The 22,591-nt window shown below is 38.2% G+C and overlaps 1 protein-coding gene across 5 annotated transcripts in view; it reads right to left on the reverse strand.

Moving 5' to 3' along the window:
- Epsti1 (epithelial stromal interaction 1) overlaps nt 1–22,591 on the reverse strand; it is a 121,402-nt gene that overhangs the window by 71,398 nt on the left and 27,413 nt on the right. For 4 of the 5 annotated variants that reach the window (XM_070026708.1, XM_070026705.1, XM_070026706.1 and 1 more), the window contains exon 1: nt 19,951–20,265. The exons of the other annotated variant lie outside the window; for it this stretch is intronic. In XM_070026708.1, coding sequence (XP_069882809.1) covers nt 19,951–20,120 — 170 coding nt within the window. In that variant the 5' untranslated portion in view covers nt 20,121–20,265. Of the gene's footprint in view, nt 1–19,950; nt 20,266–22,591 lie in introns of those variants that run through there. 5 annotated transcript variants of the gene reach the window in all.

Consider the following 22,591-nt stretch of genomic DNA (forward strand, 5'->3'; position numbering starts at 1 on the left):
ATTAAGTCTGATACTGGACCTTCTGGCAGAAGACACAGACTCCTGGCTTGAAAACAAAGAGCTTACTGCACAGCCAGCAGCATGGCTATCAGCTTATTTTCCTCTGTTCTGTTTGGTCTCAGATTTTATGGGGGCAATCTTAGATATAGGACTGCATACAATCTCTGGCCAGTGTGTAGAGGCTTACGGCACCCAAAGACAGCAGAGCAATGAAATGAATTACCTAGACCAGGAAGGAGAGATTTTGATCAACCATATTTTTACTCATGGTCCTAGTAAAATATGTTCTCTGTTAGGGAATACATTGGCAAACTCCTTAGCAATATTTTATTGGCTAATAATGCCAAATCTAAAACATCTTATAAAATTCACAAGAAAGCATTGCCAAGTAATTTAGCTTTCATTCCTCTTACTTGCAGTAAGAAAAGGAGATAAAATCTAAGGATATGCTTTAAAAAAAATATTGTGTGTCAGAGTATAATGCCATGATAAAAATATTCATCCCTTTGCTCTTAGCTTTTTCTTGACATGAATAGGAAGCATCATTTATTAATGATATCAACCAATTAGTTTCCACCCACAGCAAAGGCCTTTGCCATTCTAGCCTTTGCAGCTTTCCCTCTATCCAAAGCTACTTATCTGGACAAAGCCAAGCTACCTAGTTTTAGCATTCTGGTCATTTCCTGATTAAGCAACATTCAAACTACTGAAACAAATATATGTTTTTTTTAAATGAGTTTCCTTAATTATCTCATTGAAATTTAATGAAATGTCTCAACTGGTATGATTATTTTCACTTCTTAACAGCACTGAGACAGACCAAATAACATTTGGAAAGAGTAACTTGAGACAAAGAGAAATGTCTTTCTGCACAATAAAAAAAAAGAAAGGAAAAAGGATGCAAGACACGTTTCCCTGTGAAGTCTCTGAGTTACACAACTGCCTCTCACATGTACATTCTTGTGCTGTTTTTATAAAAATCTCATCCGTAAGCACTCTATGAAAAACTGTTATATTGAAGTTATGAAAAATATCTTGGCTGGCTAAAGGTATTACATAAATATATCCCCTGGAGTGTGCAAACTGCACCAGATGTAATTTAAATTTCTAATTAGAAACAGTACTGGTCTGATTGAAAAAGAAATGTAGTCAAGAATAGAAATTCAAAAGGAGGTGGTCAAGAAAGTTATAGATTACTTCAAACCCAGTAGTAGACATATCAAGTCTATTGTCCTATTTAAAAAAAACAAAAACAAAAAAAAACAAAAACCACTGGCCTGATGTTTTTATAGTTCAAGAAAATTTTGTCTTTGGGCATGGTTGGAGGAAAAAGGATTTTGGAGTGATGAAAGGCACTAGATATTTTTCTAAATAACAAGGATTCTATTTTGCCTTTAGTATGTGATCTTTAATGTAAGAACCAGAAGCTTTACTGTTTTTAATCCACAGGAGTCAAAACTTAGGTTGCTGGAAGTTCCTTTTTTAGAAAACAGGCTAAATTCCCAAGCAAAAAAAGAAAATAACAAGATGGGGCTGAGTAAATCACCCTCTGACACACCCATCTTTCACCAGGGCTACTCCCAACCCCTGACCCAGCATTCCACTCCTAGGGTGTGAATGGCCTCACTTTTCTTCTTTGGTCCCAGAACTCGTGAAACCTAAAATATTCACTACCGCCCAAGCAGCTCATATATACTTGTAGTTGCTTCGTTCTTTAATGAGAACGACTCCTAGCTTCTATGAGAAGGCCAAAATTGATAGCCAGAGGGTAGAGATTTGCTAGCAACAAATCATCAGGGCCTTGGTTGATCTGATGGCTTGAGGGAGATCAAGAAAATAGGTGTGCACAGGTTCATGCACACACATCCCAGGATCCTCACGTCAGTGAGACATGGCAAGTTTATGTAAATTAGAAAAATGTGCCTTGGCTTTCAGGTGAAGGTAACCCCTACCAAGGATCATGGTTCAATAAGCATTTCAGCTAGCTGGGCAAGCTTATATCCCATCTCTCATGTGCTCAGTAAAATAAACAACCCTAAAAACCCATCCGGGTTGGTTGGATATGCTTGAGTCCAGTAGTTTTGAGACCAGCCTGAACTACATAGCATGACCTTGTCTGGAAAGAAAACAAACAACAAAAATTTGAAGAAGAAAAAAAACATAGCCCAGGTTAAAGAGTAGAGGATTTTGACATCCAACAAAACATTTGAGTTCAGAAAGCCCTTTGGAGGACTGTCATTTCCACTGAGAATAGGGCAGATGAATGTTCTTTTAAAGAATAGCTTAATAAAAAAAATTGACAACATCATCAAATCTATTTACTTATCAAATGCCTATTTAGTAAAGCTGACTGCGACCAGGTCTTAGGCATTGCTCCCGTTATGTATAGCTTAATAAAAATTCTAGATGTAGCATGGAGCATACTTAAATCTATATGACTATCTAAAACCAAGATCCTTTCTATTTTTTATTGGGAAAGGAACATACTCATACAAAAAGTCAGAAAAAATACTTTTAAAAATGCTTTAAAAGTCATTTGTAATCCCAACTCTTGAGGATTTCAATGAAGAGTTTTCTTTGGGTTAAATTTCCATCCAGTCTATACTCTGTCCATATCATAATCCAGCTTGCAATCATATTTTAACGATAGGTTTTATGTCTTTGTAAATGGTTTCCCCAATTCAATGATATATATATAGCATGTTTAGTACTAAATGGCTGCAGAATATTTTGCAGCCTGGATGTGTCATGGATGCATTTGTTTCAGATAGTCACTATTATAAATAATCCTGCAGACTCTGTGAAGCATAAAGCTTTTCAGCAAGCAATTTTTGGAAAGAAACTCTAACAATTCTCTGAAGTCAATTCTCTGGGCAGAAATGTGAACTACATTTCAATTTCTCTCCCTTAGATCTCCCATTTTCATTTCCATGTCCCATAGACAGTGGATCATGTGCTTATATACTCCACTCATGGCTGCTGATTCTCTTCAATTCTTAAACTAGAAGAGATGCTGGACCATCCCAGTTTTCCTTTACACTTTCTCTTGATTAATATATGCCTTTATTTATTCAAGTTGACAATGTGCCAATATAGCAGGTCCTAGTCTTTATAGCTAAATATAATCTTGTAATTAAATGAAAGAAACTGAGAGGAATATCCAGAAAAGCAGTCTGAAATGGAGTCATATAGGCAAGGAAAGCATTTTGTTGCTTTTTCCCTTCGTGGAGGGCTCAAGCAGCTATCTTAGTCAATGAGGGAAGTTTAATATATGTTATACCTTAAGACTGGCAATAAGGAAAGTCAGAAATAGTCTGGTATCTCTAACTGAAACAACACATGGGTGCTAATCCAGGAGCCTTTCAGGCTTCAAACCCTAATTATGTTCATTCCTATTGATCAATGGCTTAACTGTTCTATTGTTTCATCTGTTTTATAGATGAAAATGGTGACAACCATTATATACCTCACCAATTAAAAATGCTTAGAACTATACCAGTATACAACAAATACCCTATTCTAATTGCCTATTACTTGTGTCAGCCATGGACCATGAGCCTTTACTTTACAGGAGATAAATGAACAAAGCTTTGCTCAGGCTACCTATAGAGGATCTGATGTTACCTGCAACAAATGTAACTATATATAACAAAAGTTTAATAGAGACTCATCTTGAACCACTACTACAACTTCTCTTACACTATGATCTAATCCCTACGCTGCATCTTTTTGCAAGTGTGTGTGTGTGTGTGTGTGTGTGTGTGTGTGTGTTTGTGTGTGTGTGTAATTTAGTTTTTCTAAATATTTTTTACATGTGGTTCTCACTGACTCTTCCTTCTACATCTATATCCTCATTCCTGATTCTTTACTTTGGATCTCAGGAGTGATTTCACAGAGTGAAATACATCTTCAAAATGAAATAAATAAGCGGGGTGAGAGTGGCTCATACCTGAAATCCTTGCTACTCAGGTGGTTGAGTTATGAGAATCAAGGTTTGAAGCCAGTCCAGGTAGGAAATTCCATGACAATCTCATCTCCAATTAACTAAAAAAAGCCAGAAATACAGCTGCGGCTAAAGTTGTAGAGTGCTATCCTTGGGCAAAAGAAGCTCAAGGGACAGCAACCATGCCCAGAGTTCAAGCCCCAGTACTGACACCAATACATACATACATACATACAGAAGTATTCATATCCTGTAGATGTTAGCACAGTTCTAAGCCCAGGCTTTGTTCCTTAGTTTATTAAAATTTAATATACCTAGTGACAGTGACAGAGTAACAATGGCTCCAGACTATAATCCTAGCTACGTGGGAGGCTGAGAAAGAAGAATCTTGGTTCAAGATCAGTTATGGTCTCCCAGACTTTTCTGCCCAGGCTGTCCTCATCTCAGAAATAACCAGCAAAAAATCAACTCTGGAGGTATATTTCAAATTGTAGATCACCAGTCTTGCAAATATTAAACAAATAATAAACATACAAATTTGTGACAATGTTTCCAGGTTCCAAAAGCCTAATGAGCAAAATTAAAACATTAGTAAAATGAGTCCCTAAATACTATCTGCTTGTATTTACCTCATCTCAATACTTTGCACACGTGTCTTCCCTGTCTCCCTTGCCCTCCTTTCCCTCTCCTACCCTCCTCTCCCCTGTCTTCCCTTCTAGTGGGAAAGTTAACTGCAGGATCACAACCCATGACTCCTGAATATTTTAGCAAGAATCTCCAAAGAACAAAGATATTCTCTTTATTATTAACACGACATTATCTAGTTATATTCCACTTTCCAAATTATTTGAATCTAAATATTCCTTCCACTTCACCTCACCCAGGTTCTTATCAGGAACTCAACTCTTTGTCTAGGACAAGTTCTTTGACTTTTATCTTTCTCTGACACTTGTCATTGTAGCATTGAGGTGAACTGTTTGACAGAATGAACCACAGAGTGATTTAGGGATTAGGTTAAGCATTTTTTAGAAAGAGTACTAACCAGGGAGTGTTATCTAGGATTCCATTGTGAGGACAACAGTGGTTTCTATGATGAAATAATGAATGAATATACAAACCAGTACCTGGATGTGTAATACACAGCAATCACATTTTAAAGTACAGATGAGACAGAGTGTACCTTCTAACCATGCCTTCCCCTTGACAGTTCAAATCAAAGTGCATAATGGCTGTAAGATTTTTTTATTTGGTTGGTTAGTTGTTTTTTGTTTCTTTGTTTTGTCTTGCTTGAGATGAGTCTGACTATGTAGGCCAGGCTGAACTCAAACTCAGGATCCTCCTGTCTCAGCTTCCAGAGTGTTGGATGTTGGGATTAAAGGCATGAAACACCCCATTTTATTCTAGTCCTTGACTTTTACTACTGCTAAAAGTCATCAGCTTTTCTACAGGACTTTAATGGATTGCCTTTCAAGACTTCATATTGCAGGGTGGAGGGGGAGGTAGAATTATAAACATTACAGAACAAAGGAACCCTCATCAACTGATTTTTTTTTATATAGAACAGATCCTTCAAAGGCAATCTTTTCCCTTTGGTTATTTTTTTTTTTTTGGTCTTAAGCTTTTGTTTCAGATTCAAATACATTCTGAATAGATGCAATTAACCTTAACAATATGTATCACCTTTCAGCACTCTACTGACTCTGAATAAGTAACCTTACTGTGTAATTGAGCTAAGTTTCATTTTTTTCTCATTTCAGCTGTACTTCAGCTGATTATTATAGGTATTATGTGTTTTTGAGCTTTCATCATCCTGTTGATTTATTGTTTCACTGGTTTAGCTGTCAAAGACTTCATGAAAAATATCCATTCAGTTTTGATGATACAGTATTTGAAAGAAAAATGATTGCTCCCCAAGACTTGGCATATTACAAATGCACATCATATCAAGGAGCAAAATGCAGCCCCCCAAAAGGTAGAAACAAGACCCCAATTTCTACCCTCCCCCACAAACAGAAAGGCAAATTTTATTTAATCAAACTGAAATTTCTTCTTTCCAGCCATTCTAACAACTCTTCCATGCATAGAACTACTTTCAAACCGTAGGTGGTAACCTACCTCTCATGGGTTATGAAATCAATTCAATGGATCTATTTGTAGTGAATAAAAATAAAGAATGTCAGAGTATAGCACATGTAATAAGGGTGAGAATTGTTTTGCAAAATGTCTACACACACACACACACACACACACACACACACACACACCCCTTCTATACCCAGAAGTGTACAGGGTCATAATGTAAGACAGATTAATTGTTCACAATAGGATGGTGGTGAGATCTGAAAATATTTCACAGGAAGTCATTGTGTGTTTGAGGTTAGTCAGAAATGGCGACAGTGAGAGAACTGGTCTAGCTGAGAGACCACAAAACTCTGACACTTGTGAAAAACAGCAACAACAAAAAAATCGGTTCTCATAGAAACTTGATTCTTGTAGACATTTTTTTAACTAAATCATTTTTAAAGCTGTGATGGGCTCAAGATAGACTGCCCCTAAGTGAAGTGCCTTGGCATTTGAGAAAACAGCAGAAGCAAGAAGGTCTATCTGATCTTTCCTAGCCCTTGAAGTAGGCCGTAGAATTGTTTAAACTTTCTCCAAAGAAGGCCTTCAGGACCTCATTTTGAAGAAATCCTCCCTATACCCAGAAAAAATGAATGAGGAGCCAGAAACATGAAGAATCTGAAAAAAAACAGGCCTTGTCAGGGGTCTATAATTTATTGTCACTAAGTCTTACTACTGTTTAACCAGTCATAACCTCCACAAAACTGTCTATGCTTCATCAAACCTAAGCATCGAAAGAAAATTTCGTGACAACCATGGTGGTCCATGCTTCTAATCCCAGCTCTTGAGGGGCTGAGGTAGCTGAACTGGTGATGAGGTCAAGACTCCATCTCAAAGTAATAATAATAGTAATAAATGATGATGTTTTCCTTTTATGTGTGGGTTTTCATTTCTGAAGATCCAAACTTCTCATGTCACATAAAATTACATCAAATAAACTTGAATGCTTTTGTCTTGAAATGGTGGAGGACCTAAAGATAGAATATGATATTTGACTTGGATTGTATAAAATGGATAATGAATGGTTTTTAAGATATAAATGTAAGTGTGCTGTGGATAAGACTTCCCTGGTAACTCATTACTTTAGCTAGTAATTGTAATTGTAACTCTAACTCCATAACCCTGTAACTCTGTAACTCTGCTTCTGCTGTTTTCTGAGCAATGGGAGCCCTAACCCAGTGGCCCATCACCACACTTTGTTCTACTCCCCTGCTTCCCACAAGCAAAACCGTGGCGGGAAATTCAAAGTTAAGGTGTGCAGCATTTCTTGTAACAATCATTGGCTAAAACCAACACCCAGCCTCCCTCTTTCCCCGCCCTAGCCCCAAATGCTTAAAAGCCCATATGGGCTGGCACTGGGATCCCAACTCCAGGTGCAGTCCTGGCACGTCAGCACTTTTCGCTCAATAAAATCTTTTACATTTTCACTGCGGACTAAGTGGTCTCACTGCTCCTCCCCACTATAGTCTTCATCTGTCTTTTCATATAGGGCCCTAGCCATAAGCATAGGGATGTGTGAGGAAAAGTTACAGTTCTCATTTGCATATGTAAATAAATATCACATGCATGTTTCTACTTTATACTCTTTAGCTTATGACATTTCCCTTGTCATGGAATGAATAGGAAACCACAGACTGGACATGGGCTGGCTGCAATTCACATCCTCCTCCAGTTGCTGAGCACTGTCAGGACTCTGGCTTTGCTAATAGACTCATACTTGAGTACAGGTCCTGTGATTAAGAAAAGCAACGAGAACCTGGAAAATCATTCAATCACTTGTAAAGTAGCCAAGTGTTTATTTGAAGATAGAATCAATAAGGTGGATGACATGTTTAGTACAAGGTCTCCTGCATGGTTAATTATCCAGATACATGAAGCACTAATGGCCTGGTGATATAACAGTGGTAGAACGCTTGCTTCAAGGCCCTGAATTCAATCCTCAACATGGCAAGGAGAGATGATATATGAAGAAATGTTACTCTTTTTTTCCCAGCAGTTTTCAGTTTATTCTAAGTCACAACTAATATACTTTGTGCCTACAACAGTTTTGCAATGTTTCACCATGTTAATTGTTTCAAAAATAAAGAAGTGTGGGGCTCGGAAGGTGGCTCAGTGGTAGAGTGCATGCTTTGCATGCATGAGGCCCTGGGTTCGATTCCTCAGCACCACATAAGCAGGAAAAAGCCAGAAGTGGTGCTGTGGTTCAAGTGGTAGAGCACTAGCCTTGAGCTGAACAGCTGAGGGACAGTGTCCAGGCCCAGAATTCAGGCCCCACAATCAAAAACAAAAAATTAAAATAAAAAAATTAAAAAGTGCTACTAATTAGTTTGATTCTAGGATATTATTAAATTATTTAGGATAGTTTGATACTAGGAATAGTTGAGATACCTACCCTGCTCATTAAACTGTACTATTATTGTGAAGAGTGAACTATTCACTGTTATCTTTACAAGCTTTGTGAATACTTTTGAGCTTAGGGATTGAGTTAACTAACCTCTTAATGGATAACTACCTATATTGAGCCATCAGAAAAATTACTAGCCAGAACCAGTCATACATTTTCTCTCCCAATGTATTATCATTTCCCAACACTAAAAGGAACTTCTGCCTTTCCCAGAAAGAAAAATAAGCCTAATGCTTTCCTACCATTTAGAATCTAGGGGGGAAAGCTTATTTTCTCATAATCATATGGAGAGAGGAAATTGAAATCTGGTATGCTGCAGTGAGAAAGAAACAGTGAATGTAGTTTTTATAGGTGTTGATGATTTTGTAAAACCTGGCAGCTAATTTAAGACTATTTCATATGACTAGTTCTGATGTAACTAAGTTGAGTCAAGTTCTAGCTTAGCCATAAGAAACCATACTGTGAGGCTTTGGCATTCATTAAATAGCATTATTTATAAAAGTTGAATTAATATTAAAACGTAATGACTAAATTATATCCTATCTTATATAACACGATTTATAAAATGTGACACATCAGGGACTGGCTTTTAATAAGTGTTCTTACAAAGCTTGTCCTTTATTTTCCCTTACCTCTCTTGAGAGTTTGGGAAGAAAGAAGTGTCAATAACAAAGTTTATTTGCTTCCCCAAAGCAAAATGAGCTAATGAGAAACACTGAAGCTGAATTAACAGAACTAGAGAATGCCTTTAGACTACAATGCAAATAAAGGGAAAAAAGAGCAATGCATAAACCCAATTTGCATAGATCTGCATGTGAGTGTTAGACAGGAGGTAACAGGAGGACACTGTTGTGGTCAGGATATAGTATGTTGTAAAACCCTTAGAGCAGGTATGGAGCCACCTGCCTTTAATTCTAGCACTTAGAAGTCTGAGGTAAGATCGTAAGTTTCAGTATCTACCTGGCTACATCCTACCTGTTTTTCAAGACTCTGCTCAGACGAGTAACTACAAATCTTCTCCCCACACGGACACAGTGCACCACTAGGCAGCATGCCTGTCACATAATTACCAGTTTTCATTTACAAGTCTATCCTACAACTAAGGGATTGGCTGTAGAATTTTTAGGAAAGTCACTTAGACTCTAATTCTTTAAAAGAATCCCACAAGGTAACTGTAAGAAATGAAAGCCATTCACAAATGGGAGTTTTCCCCCATTTAACCTTCAGGCCAGCCTGGACTATATATATTAGTGAGTCAGAGACCAGAATGTCCTATGTAGCAAGACCTTATTTCAAACAACAAAACATAAAATATAAAGGTGATATCAACTCTAAGTCTCCTAAGAAGCAAAATGCCAATGTGAGGTTATATGTATAAGAGATGCACTAGGGTTGTATTGCGAGAGGGAGGATAGCTTGTAAAAAACAGAGGAGGAGGGAGAAAAAGCAGGCAGGAAAACATGAGCTGATCTGGCACCTAAGAAAGGGTTATAAGGAGGAAAGACTGAGCAGGAAGAGGCTCAAACTGCTACAATGCTCAGGATATGGTGGACAGATTAGTGAACAGTTTTGGGCTGAAGAGTCCAACAGATTACCATGAGGCTAGAACATGGCACATAATAGGCTGGCACATGGGGCTCCTATGTGTAGGCACAGGCTGGGAACAGGGCAGTTGGCAAGAGGGCAGTAGAAGAGTGAGAACAAAAGATAGAAGAGATGAAAGTAGGTATGCTCCCCACAGTAAATTCTAAAGCACTCTCTCTGCAAAACAAGTTTCTCTGACTGCCACAGAGGCCAATTGAACTACTATTTAAATAATGAGTATTTGGAGCCAGATGTGTTGATGCACACCTGTAATCTTGGCGACATGGAGGCAGAAGATGAGAGGGTTGATCTTATAGATCAGCCCAAGCAAAAATTAAGTGAGATCTCAGCTCATAAAACAAGCCAGGCATGGAAGTTGACATCTGTAAATCCCAGATAGTCTTGCAATCCAAACTACTTATGAGGTAGAAGTAAGAGGATTGAAGTCTATGCCACTCGAAGCAAAAATATCAGAGGCCTTATTGGAAGGGGGAAAAAAGCTGGAGATATGACCTAGCAAGTTCCAGGCCCAGATTTCAAACCCCAGTATTATATAAATAAAGAAACAAATAAATAATATTCAGTTATTGTCTCTGGCCTAGCATCAAATTTCCCAAAACCTTAGAATTTCTGGAATAGGTTTTTTTTTTTCATGATGCTAAGGGTCCTTAGATAGTTTGAAGATGGAATCTGGCATCAAGAAAAATCTATTTTATAATTAAATGCTTGGAATTTTCAGCCCCACCCCAACTCTGAGCAGAGGAAGGGTAGGAGGTGGAATAAAATTACCAATGGCCAACGATTTAACCAATATGCATACATAGGAAGCCTCTATGAAGGGCCTTCATGTCTGGGGAGCTTCCAGATCCAGAATGGTGAATACATAAGGTATAGGAGAGTGGAGCAACCCAGATAACATACAAGCTATCCACACACCGCCTTCCATCTCTTCCCCAGTACATCACCCTGTGAATGTCTCGCACTTGGCTGTTCCTGAGTTGAATCTTTTATAATAAACAAGAATTCTAAGTGGAGTGGCTTCTGTGAGTTCTGTGATTCATTTTGGTGAATCATCAGACCCGAGACAAGAAAAAAGTGTTTGGGAATCTCCAAATTTATAGGTTTTTGTATAGTAAGTTTAAAACAAGTTTGTTTGACAAAGAGGAAGTGGAGGCTGCTCAAAAGAGTGAGCAAAGGGCCATGAAAACTGGTTGTCCCTCCAGATGTATAGTTTTGATGAGCACAAGTACAGGTAGGACAGAGATCACATTTGTAATTGGTCTTTGAAGTCTCAATTGGGAGCAGTGTTATAGGATTGAGCATTTAATTTGAGGGGATCTATAGTCACTCTGGGTAGTTAGTGTCAGAATTGAATTGTGGGGAAGACAGCTGGTGTCACACAGTTAATTGTTCTTGAAAAGATTTGATGTTGGAAAACAAATGTAGATCAGACATGGTAGCCCACACCTGTAATCTTAGTACTTGGGAGACAGCTAAGTGGATTGTGAGTATGAGATTAGCCTTTGTGACATGCAAAACCATATCTCGAAACAGTGACCATACACACACACACACATACACACACACACACACACACACACACACACACACACACACACACACACACACAAAACTTTCTCATCCTATAGGTCAAAGTTCAAAAATCACTTCTTAGGAAAGATTTTTCCTGTTCTCAAGACTAGCTAAGACCCTGAGATTCTTTTATAGTACATAATGGTCTATGTGTGGAGTTAGAGGCATGGGTCAGGTGGAAAAGTGATGTCATCAATGAACAAAAGTGTCAGATGCCAGCTTTGAGTCCACATGTATAACTACTTGACAAATGTCTGTCCATCACTGAGATCATAAACTTTGTAAGTTTTTTAAATTAAAATAGAGTTCCTCTATTATAGAGTTGTTGTGTGGATTGAGTTAGCAGATGTAATACACAATTAAATAGAAAGCATTATGTAAGTACCTATTTTTGTACTCCAAAAAAAAGCTACACTTCCCAAACATGAAAAAGATAGGCCTATTCAGATACAAGAAGCTTTTAGCACTCCAAATAGACCAGACCAGAACAGGACATCCCATCTTCACATTATAATCTGCCCAGGATCAATTCAGACCAAGCAAAAGATCCTTAAAGTTGTCCAGGAGAAAAGATCAATCACATATGAAGGGAAACCATTAGAATCACCTCAGATTTCTCAGCAGAGACAATCAAAGCAAGAAAAGCCTGGAATGATGTATGCCATGCCCTAAAGACAAACAACTACCAACCAAGAATACTGACTGTACCCAGCTAAACTCTCCTTCATAACCAAAGATCAAATAAAAACCTTCCATAGCAAAGAAAAATTGAAACAATATATCTCCACCAAACCAGCCCTTCAAAAGATTCTTGTCCTACACAGAGAAAACCAACAAAACCACAATAAAGGTCAAGAAACCGCACCCAAATTGAGAATCCAAGAACCATAGGAAGAACCCAGTTGTCACACCCCCAAGAAGGTGGATAAAATGGCAGGAACTCCCAAATACCTCTCAATCCTATCTCTCAACATTAACGGACTTAACTCTCCAATTAAGTGACATAGACTGCCTAGTTAGATTAAAAAGTAAGATCCTTCTATCTGCTGTCTTCAAGAATCACATCTTGCCCATAAAAACAAACACATTTTCCATGTGAAAGGCTGGAACAAAATCTACCAAGCAAATGGCCCCCATAAATAGGCAGGAGTAGCAATCCTAATATCAGATAAAATAGACTTCAAATTAAAATTAGTGAGAACAGATAAAGAAGGTCCCTACATACTAATTAAGGGATCTCTCCTTCAGGAGGATATTACAATTCTAAATATCTATTCTTCAAACAATGGAGCACCCAAATTTATCCAAGAAACACTACTTTCCCTCAAATCCAACATAAATCCAAAGACATTAATTGTTGGGGACTTTAACACACCACTTTCCCCACTAGATAGATCAACTCAGCAAAAACTCAACAGAGAAACCGTAGATATAAACAAATGCATAGATCTACTAGATCTAACAGACATCTACCGAATATTTCACCCAGCAGCATCAGAATACACATTTTTCTCAGCAGCACATGGAACATTTTCCAAAATAGACCACATTTTAGGCCACAAAAAAGCTTGTCCAAAATCAGAAACATTGAAGTTATACCTTGTATTTTCTCAGACCACAAGGGAATAAAATTAGAACTCAACACCAAAAGCCACCAAAGAAAGTCCGGTAACACATGGAGGCTGAACAACAAACTGCTGAATCATGAGTGGGTCACAGAAGAGGTTAGAAAGGGAATTCAAATGTTCATGATATTCAACAAAAATGAACACACAAATTACCAGCTCCTCTGGGACACAGCAAAGGCAGTACTCAGGGGGCTTTGAGTTCCTACATCAACAAATTGGAGAGATCTGAAACCAACAATTTAATGAGGCATCTGAGCCTCCTTGAAAAAGAGCAGCAAGATAAACCCCAATCCAGTAGATGAAAAGAAATAATTAAAACTAAATCAGAATTAGAATCCAAAAAACCATAGAAAGAATCAACAAAACAAAGAGTTGGTTCTTCAAAAAAATTAACAAAACTGACAGACCCTTAGCAAATCTTATCAGAAAAAGAAGAGAACACACCCAAATAAACTCAGAGATGAGAATGGAAACATCACCACAGAAACAACCAACAATCAGAACATTATAAGGGAATACTTCTCAAACCTTTATGCTAATGAGTTTGAGAACTTGGCAGAAATGGACCTTTTCCTAGCAAATATTGACATGCTGACACTAAACCAAGAGGAGTTAAACCATCTTAACAGGCCCATATCAAGCATTGAAATAGAAACAGCAATAAGAGACCTCCCAGCTAAGAAAAGCCCAGGACCAGATGGTTTTACAGTGGAATTCTACAAGGCATTCAAAGCAGAGCTCACACCAATACTCCTCCAACTCTTCAATGAAATTGAAAGAGAAAGTTCACTACCAAACTCATTCTATGAAGCCATCATAACCCTCATCCCTAAACCAGGCAGGAACTCATTAAAGAAAGAGAACTATAGACCCATTTCTTTGATGAACATTGATGCAAAACTTCTCAACAAAATTTTGGCCAATCCACTTCAACAATGCATCCAAAAAATCATACACCACGATCAAACAGGATTCATTTCAAGGATGCAAAGCTGGTTCAATATATGCAAATCAATTAATACAATTCATCAAATCAACAGGAGCAAGGATAAGAACCACATGGTTAGATAACAGATGCAGAAAAAGCATTTGACAAGATCCAGCACCCCTTTATGATGAAGTTTCTGGAAAAATTAGGAATCCATGGAACATTCCTCAATACAATAAAGGCTGTATATGACAAACCTACAGCCAGCATTATACTTAATGGTGAAAAACTAAAGCCATTTCCTCTAAACTCAGGAACCAGACAAGGATGCCCACTCTCTCCACTTCTTTTCAATCTAGTATAAGAATGCTTAGCTACAGCAATAAGACAAGATGCAAACATAAAGGGGATCCAAATAGGGAAAGAAGAAAAACTCTCCCTCTTTGCAGATGACATGATCTTGTATTTAAAGAATCCCACAGACTCCACTCCCAGATTACTCAAGCTGATTCAAAACTTTGGCAAAGTAGCAGGGTATAAAATTAACCCCCCAAAATCATGACTTTTCTGTATGCCAACAATGAGAAAAGTGTGGCTGAAATTAGGAAAGCAACTCCATTCGTAATAGCCCCACAAAAAATAAAATACCTAGGAATTAACTTAACCAAAGAAGTGAAGGACCTCTATGATGAAAACTTTAAAAACTTGAAAAAGGAAATCAAAACAGAACTTAGAAAGTGGCAAAAACTCCCATGCTCCTGGATTGGAAAGATTAACATCATGAAAATGGCAATACTTCCCAAGGCTATCTACAAATTCAGTGCGATACCTATCAATATTCCAACCTCATTCTTCAAGGAAATAGAAGAGGCAATCCAAAAATTCATATGGAACAATAAAAGACCCCGAATAGCAAAAATGATCCTCAACAGAAAGAAGAGTGCTGGAGGAATATCAATACCAAATTTCAAACTCTACTACAAAGCCAAAGTAATCAAAACAGCTTGGTACTGGCACAAGAGCAGACCTCAGGACCATTGGAATAGAATTGAAAACCCAGAAATGAACCTACAGACCTATAGCCATCTAATCTTCAATAAGGGAGCTAAAAAAATAGAATGGAAGAAAGACAGCCTCTTAAGTAAATGGTGCTGGCAAAATTGGTGGGATTGGGATAGGGAGGGGGGAGGCTGGGAAGGGATGTGAAGGGTAAACAAAGGAGGAGGCAGCAATGCTTGGTAAGAAATGTATGCATTATCCTGCCCATGTAATTGTAACCCCTCTGTACAGTATGTTCACAAATAAAATAAAATAAAATTAAAAAAAAAAACTAAAGCTAGATCCTTATATATCACCCAGAATCACCAGAATCAACTCCAAATAGATCAAAGACCTCGGAGTCAAAGCAGACACTCTGAAAACATTATAGGATGGAATAGGAGAAAGCCTAAGTCTCCTTGGCACACCCAAAAACACAACAAATCAAAGAAAGGTTGGACAAATGGGATTGCATGAAATTGCAGAGCTTCTGCATGGCAAAGGACATAGCTAGCAAGATCAATAGAAAGCCCACATATTGGGAGAAGATCTTCACTAGCCATACAAAGGATAAGGGTCTCATATCTAAAATATACCTGGAACTCAAAAAATTAAATCCCCCAACAACAAATCCTCAAAGAAACAACTGCCCAATAAATAAGTGGGCTAAAGACTTAAAAAGAAACTTTTCTGAAGAGAAAAGAAGGATGGCCAATAGACACATGAAGAAATGCTCAACCTCCCTAGCCATAAAAGAAATGCAAATCAAAACAACATTAGATATCACAACACCCCAGTTAGAATGGCAAAAATCAAGAACTCTAATAACAACAGATGCTGGAGGGGATGTGGACAGAGGGGAACCTTACTACATTGTTGGTGGGAATGTAAACTTGTTCAATCACTTTGAAAAGCAGTATGGAGGTTCCTCAAAAGACTCCACATAGGGATCCCCTATGACCCAGCAATCCTACTTTTGGGCATTTACCCAAATATTCACAAACAAGACCACACTAAAGCTACCAGCACGACTATGTTTATTGCAGCTAAGATATGGAACCAACCCAGATGCCCCTCAGTAGATGAATGGATCAAAAAAATGTGGTATATATACACAATGGAATTCTATGCCTCCATCAGGAAGAATGACATTGCCCCATTTGTTAGGAAATGGAAAGACTTAAAAAAAATTATATTAAATGAAGTAAGCCGGGCCCAAAGAAACAGGTCCAATGGTTTCCCTTATTTTCAATAACTAGTGTATGTCTGAGACAAGCAGAAAAGGTCGATAAGTTGATGTTAGGGAAATGAACCCTAAGATATGTATTCAAATGTTTTTTTCCTTTCATGCAATTGTTTCTAACACATTTATAAGATGATTTCTTTGTTGCTTTGTATGTCCCTCCCCCACGATATAACCCCTGCTTTCACTGTATTTGGAGGGGAAGGGAAAAAATAAATCGTTTAAATAGGGATACAGGTGCACCCATTGCAACAATGAGACATACAAGTTGTTATGTCAAAACGAACTTTACAACTTTGATGGGGCGGAGGGTGGAGGAGGATTGGAAGGGACATAAAGGGGAAACAAAGGAGGAGGCTACATTGCTTGATAAGAAATGTACTCATTATCTTGCCCATGTAATTGTAACCTCTCTGTACAGTATTTTCACAATAAAATAAAAAAAATTTTAAAAAGCCACAAATGTTAAGGTTAAAAAAATTTATACATAAATTAAATTACAAAGTAAACATTACAAAGTAAACTGTATATTAAGATTCTATATTATGGGTTCATTTTCAGAATTTGTTTTTTTATTTCCTTCAAACAGCATCCAACTAAAAGACCACATTATGGAATGATAATAGCTAAGTATCTGGATAAAGTAAACCTTTTTGTCAGTACCACAGGCTAGAGCCTATTTCCCCTAGGCAATAGTTTTTAATAATAGTTTTTATCTAGTAAAAATCCATGCCTTTGCTCCTATCTACCTAGTTATGATATAAATGAAAGATTTTTACAAAAAAGAAATGAAAAAGAGGATAAAAGATCTCTGGGTTACAACTCTGTATAAGATTTATTTTTCTTTAAATTTGTGATGATAGTTACTAGTATTTAGAGACTCAATAAAAATCCCTGGGTAAAAGTAGCTGGAAAAGTCTATATGAACTAGTAAATGCTCATAATTACTGAAATCCAAATGCTATCAAGTACTATGCTTTGCCTGTTAATGTGTCAGAGGTCCTCAGGAATCACTGATTTTTAACAGATTACTCTCCACTTTTACTAATATATTTTGTTTGTGAGTAGGCAGGTGTTGTAAATGAGTTTTTCAAGGTACAAATATCATTTTTAGGGTGACAAGATAGTACTTTTTAATAACTGATTGTCAAATGAACTCAAGGCTATTAGTTCCCAATGTTTACTGAATCTTCTCTTCACGGCTATCACAATATCATTTTAATAATAAGGAAATTGAGGCATAAAGTATACAAGCTTCTTATTCAGAGAGCAAGTGACAGCATAGTCAGAATTCAAACCTCAGTCATCCCCAGCATCAAAGTTCATAGTTCTGACCCCCACACTGGATCCATTGCCCAAATGAGTCAACAGGTTGCCCATAAATAAGGTAAATTCCAGCTTTGCCCTATAAGGAGGAACATACTGTGAATGAACAAATAAAATCTCACTATTAAAGCACTTCCTCCCTATTTTCCAAATATCTTATCAGAAAATACTTCTGATTTCTCTCGCCAAAATAAATAAAGCCTCTAACTCTTGTTTTCACCGAGATATTATTTGTCACTCAACAACTCTCCTTGATTTCCTGCTTCCATTGAAGGAGACAAGTAAGGAAGTAGACACACATAATGGAAATGTAAGCATTCACAGTGTTCCCATCAGGATTTTGGATGCTAAATGCTTAAAAAGGAATGAATCTTTTAATACTATATTTACTGCAAATGATTCACATGAGGGGGGCGGGAAGCATTTTGTGGAGGTAACTGAATTCCTCTAGGAATTTCTCCACTTGCAAATCTTCGGAATCACAAAATAGCATGCACTGAGGTTTTTAAGATATTGAAGCCTGGGTAATTACGAGAAAACCACACCTTTCTGAGCAATTTGGTCCAGCTGGAAGCTGAAGTAATTACCATCCAATAAAAAGATAGATGGATACAACTGTTAATGCATATGAGAATGTAAGATCATACAAGCAATTTGCTACATCTAAATAGATGCTTTTAAAAAAAAATGAGGTCTTCCTATGTATCTCTCAAGCTAGCTTCAAACTCATGATCCTTATGCTTCAGGCTTGAGTGCTGGAATTGCAGGTATGAGCCACCATAGTTGGGGAAATAGATGCTTCTTAATAGAAAAAGTCATGTGAGTGATTTTTTTTTATCATTAACCACTCATAGACAAGAGGCCATCTGTCTGTGACCTCTGTTGCTATTAAATGCTGCAGCTTATAGACATGTAGGTTACTTGAAGCTAATGAGCTTCTGTTGTGGCAAGAAGCCAATTACTCTCAGAGAAATTCTGCTATTTCTAATTGATTTCCAGACTCATCAAAGGTAACCCTACCTCAATAATATAAATGGTGTGATACTTCCAAAAACATCTAAAAAAACAGTAGGGTTAAGATGAGGAATAATGGGGCATACAGAAGAAGGGATGATATAGATCAAGATACATTGTACTACTCACAACCTCTTTATACAACTGCTTAATAAAATTAAAAACAAACAATAACAAAAACAAACACAGCCAAGCTCAGTTGCTCAAACCTATATTCTATTTACTCAGAAGGCTGGATATTTTTTGCCAGCTTGGGCAAGAAAGACCATGAGACTTATCTCCAATTATCACCAAAGCAAATGTAGCTCAAGTAGTAGAGCAGTAGCCTTGAGCACAAAGGCTCAGGGACAGTGCCCAAGTCCCAAGCCCCAGGGACCTGCAAAAAAAAAAAAAAAAGTCTGATGGACCCATAGCTCAAGCCTTCAATTCTAGCTACTCAGGACCTGAGATCTGAAGATCATGGTTTGAAACAAGCCCAGGAAGGAAAGTGGGAGGCTCCTATCACCAACTGACTATTAAAAAAACTCAGAAGTAGAGCTGTAACTCAAATGGTAGAGTGCTAGCCTTGAGAAAAAAACCACACAAACAAAAACAAAAAACAAAACACACACACACACAAAAACCCAACAACTCAGGGATAGTACCTAGGCCCTTGCACAATTTGTTAGGGTATAAATTCTGAAGATACCTGAAAATTAGAAAACAAAAACAAAAAACAACACTTGGGTTCCACACAACTAAAGTTTTCAATCCTGTAGCCACTGAGAAAAACTACAAGTAGTTTTGGAAAGTGAGGACTTAGATATTCAGTCAAGAACTGAAACCCTGAGGGAAAAGGGAGAAAAATGAGGGAGGGGATAACAAGTTCAACAAGAGATGTACTCACTACCTTACTTATACAACTGTACATCACCTTGACAAGAACATTTAAAAAAAGAAAAAGAACTGAAACCTGGCAGATTAAAGGTGTCATAAGGGAATTTATGAATGAGTTTATTTAGGCAAATAATATTTCATTCTCTTGATAACCATCCACCCTTATAGTTTCAAAGTCCAAGGGAACCCTAAGAAGCCAGAGAATGTTTAAGGACGGGGCTTTACCATCCAGAAAAGCTTTTCCACACTTACCTCCTCTGGCCAACATGCCCTGAGCTCTTCAGTGCAGGGCCCTGGGGGCCCCTCTCCAAACCCTGTTTCTGGCTTTGCAGTGGGTCCAGCCCCCCATGCTGCTCACTGGGGTTTCCAGAGGTGTTAGAAGTGTTGGACCTGGTGCCTACCACCTTGCTGTGAGTATACATGGTTCAGACTCTTGGTCCCAGGTGGTGGCCGCTGCAGGAGGAATGCAGGAGGAATGGATGCAGGACAGGAGGCTCTGACTCTGGAGATTCCACAGTGCAGGGGCAGCGGTTTTTAACAGCTGAGTTTCGATTTCTCCTTAACCAGTTTCAGGGAGTCCCGCCCTCTTCCCCTCCCCTCCCCCCCCCCCCCCCCCCGCACTTCCCCATTCATTCCACCAAGTGCCCTCTGACCCCACTGAGGGTTAACAGTCATTGCTGCATTCTCAGGTGGGATGGTGAATGAAGGAAACAGGATCCCCTAGAGACAGGTGAATTGGCTGAAAGCCTCACAGCCACCTGGGAGAAACATGATCTGCCACAGACAACTTGTGAACAAGGACCCACAAAATAACTAAAATCTGGAAAAAACAAGAACGTGTTCACAAGAATCCCTAACTTGGAGGTGACTATTGGATGTTTGAAAATGTGAGGAGTTCCTTTGAGGTGCCAGAGATTAGGCCTAAACTCAACTGAAGAAAATATCACAGCTTACTATAATGACTGAAGTTTGACTGTTACCATACAGGAAATGGAAAGTGAAATCAAAAGAAAAAAAAATTCCACAAAACTGCAGAAGCAAGCTGAGGTTCAGTACAGTTGATTCTTCCTTGCTAAGCAATAGATCAAGCATCTAACTACAGTATGGTGATTTTTAACAATATGGATTTGTAAAACTGTGGGGTCTGGGGATGAGTGTGGCACCACATTTTTAAAATGTTCCTAGGTAATTCTGATGTGTGTGGCTGGCTGTGTATGTAAGGAACTTCTTCTAAGAGACAAGTAAACATGCTAACGCTGACATGCTGTATATAAAATGACAGGCAGGATGGAAGGCTAGTGGATACAGCCTTACAACTCTTAATTCAAGAAGAGACATTGAAAAAGGAGCCACCCCTAAAGAGGTAGAACACCAAACTTGAGTGAAAAAGCCAGGCAAAAGCACAATGTCCTGTGTTAAAGGCCCAGTGTTAGCACACACACACACACACACACACACACACACACACACACACACACACAAATGAATGAGCCTAAAAGACATGAGAACTCATCAGAAAGGAGACATTAGGGCAGACATATATGGCTTAAAATGATCTGTATAAACTTGACTCCAGGTGCTGTGGTGTGGTAAAAATCCAGCCAAGCTAGGGCTGGATTGTCTTGCTTTATGATTGATGCTTAGAAAAAAAGACAAATACATGTTTGATTGCTAATGAAATGAAGGGGGACAAGTGTGAGACAGAGGGGAGAAGGTAGTGGCAAGGAACCAGGGTTTCTATGCCACCCAAAAATGTTAGCGCCAGAGGTAAGTGGGCCAGAGGTCCCAAAGGTTAACATAGATGAAAACTGTAATGCAAGGAAGGATTGATCATCAGTGGAAGAAAGGAGAAGAGGAGACAGCTTCTGGTGTACTTTGAGACCAGTTCTGCTATATAATGGCCACATAACTGAGAAGTCTCTGAATTTCTCAAAGACTCCATTACCTCATCAGCACAATATGACCTAAAGTTGCAATGCTTACCTAGTGGGAATTGTGAGGAACAGGGAGGTAAATCACCCCAGTAGATCTCAAATGGTGTTGATTTTGCTTCCACCAATATTAGGGCAATATCTACAGACAGTTGTAAGGTTTTTGTTTGTTTTGTTTTTTATTGTGCAACTTACAAGAGAGTGGGGCTTCTAGCACCTAGTGGAGAGAGGCCAGTGATCCAACCCTGAACATCCAGAGTAAAGAAGTAAAACAGCCCTGATCAGTGTAATGCCTCTCTCAGAGTCCCACTAATTTAATAGTAGCTGTTTTAATGGTGACTTTATGGTTTTAGCTTTATGACCAGGCAGATGGCAGAACCATTTAACCAGAGGAACAAGTGAGAAAGAAAAGTAACAGTATCTTTAGGGGCTATTTGATTTGAGGTGCCTATGGCATGAGAAATGCAGGATTAGAGTCCAAAGAAAAGAGACTCAACATGGTCTTTCTGGAGATCATCTTCAAAATCATTTCTGCTGGGAAAATCCCACTGTATCCCTTGCTTCAAAGGAGAAAGCAATTATTTTGATGGTTGGTTTAAATCTAACATTTGAATAAGGGAAAAGCCAGGTTGGGGGAAATCCAGTTCTCCAAAAGAATACATCTAGTTGACATAGTTATAAAACATGTCCCATATCCAAGTCTAAATGTACATGCAAACTGGAGGACAATAGGCCAAAACAATTTTTTTACACAGTTCACTCCTTGACTGGCCACAGTCTCAAAACAATAAATAAATGTGACTGTGATTTATTATTATGGTAGATAGCTACAGGCTTCTTAAGGATCCTCAAGAATAAACTGTGTATCAACCTTTTTCTCGCTTTACATGCGTGCATTTGTGTGAGAACATGCACTTGCTTTTTTATCAGGGTGGAAACAGTTGATAGAAACAAGGTCAAGA

The sequence above is a fragment of the Dipodomys merriami genome, unplaced genomic scaffold, assembly GCF_024711535.1.
Source record: "Dipodomys merriami isolate MVZ:Mamm:240054 unplaced genomic scaffold, mDipMer1.0.p SCAF_188, whole genome shotgun sequence".
NCBI lineage: Eukaryota > Metazoa > Chordata > Mammalia > Rodentia > Heteromyidae > Dipodomys > Dipodomys merriami.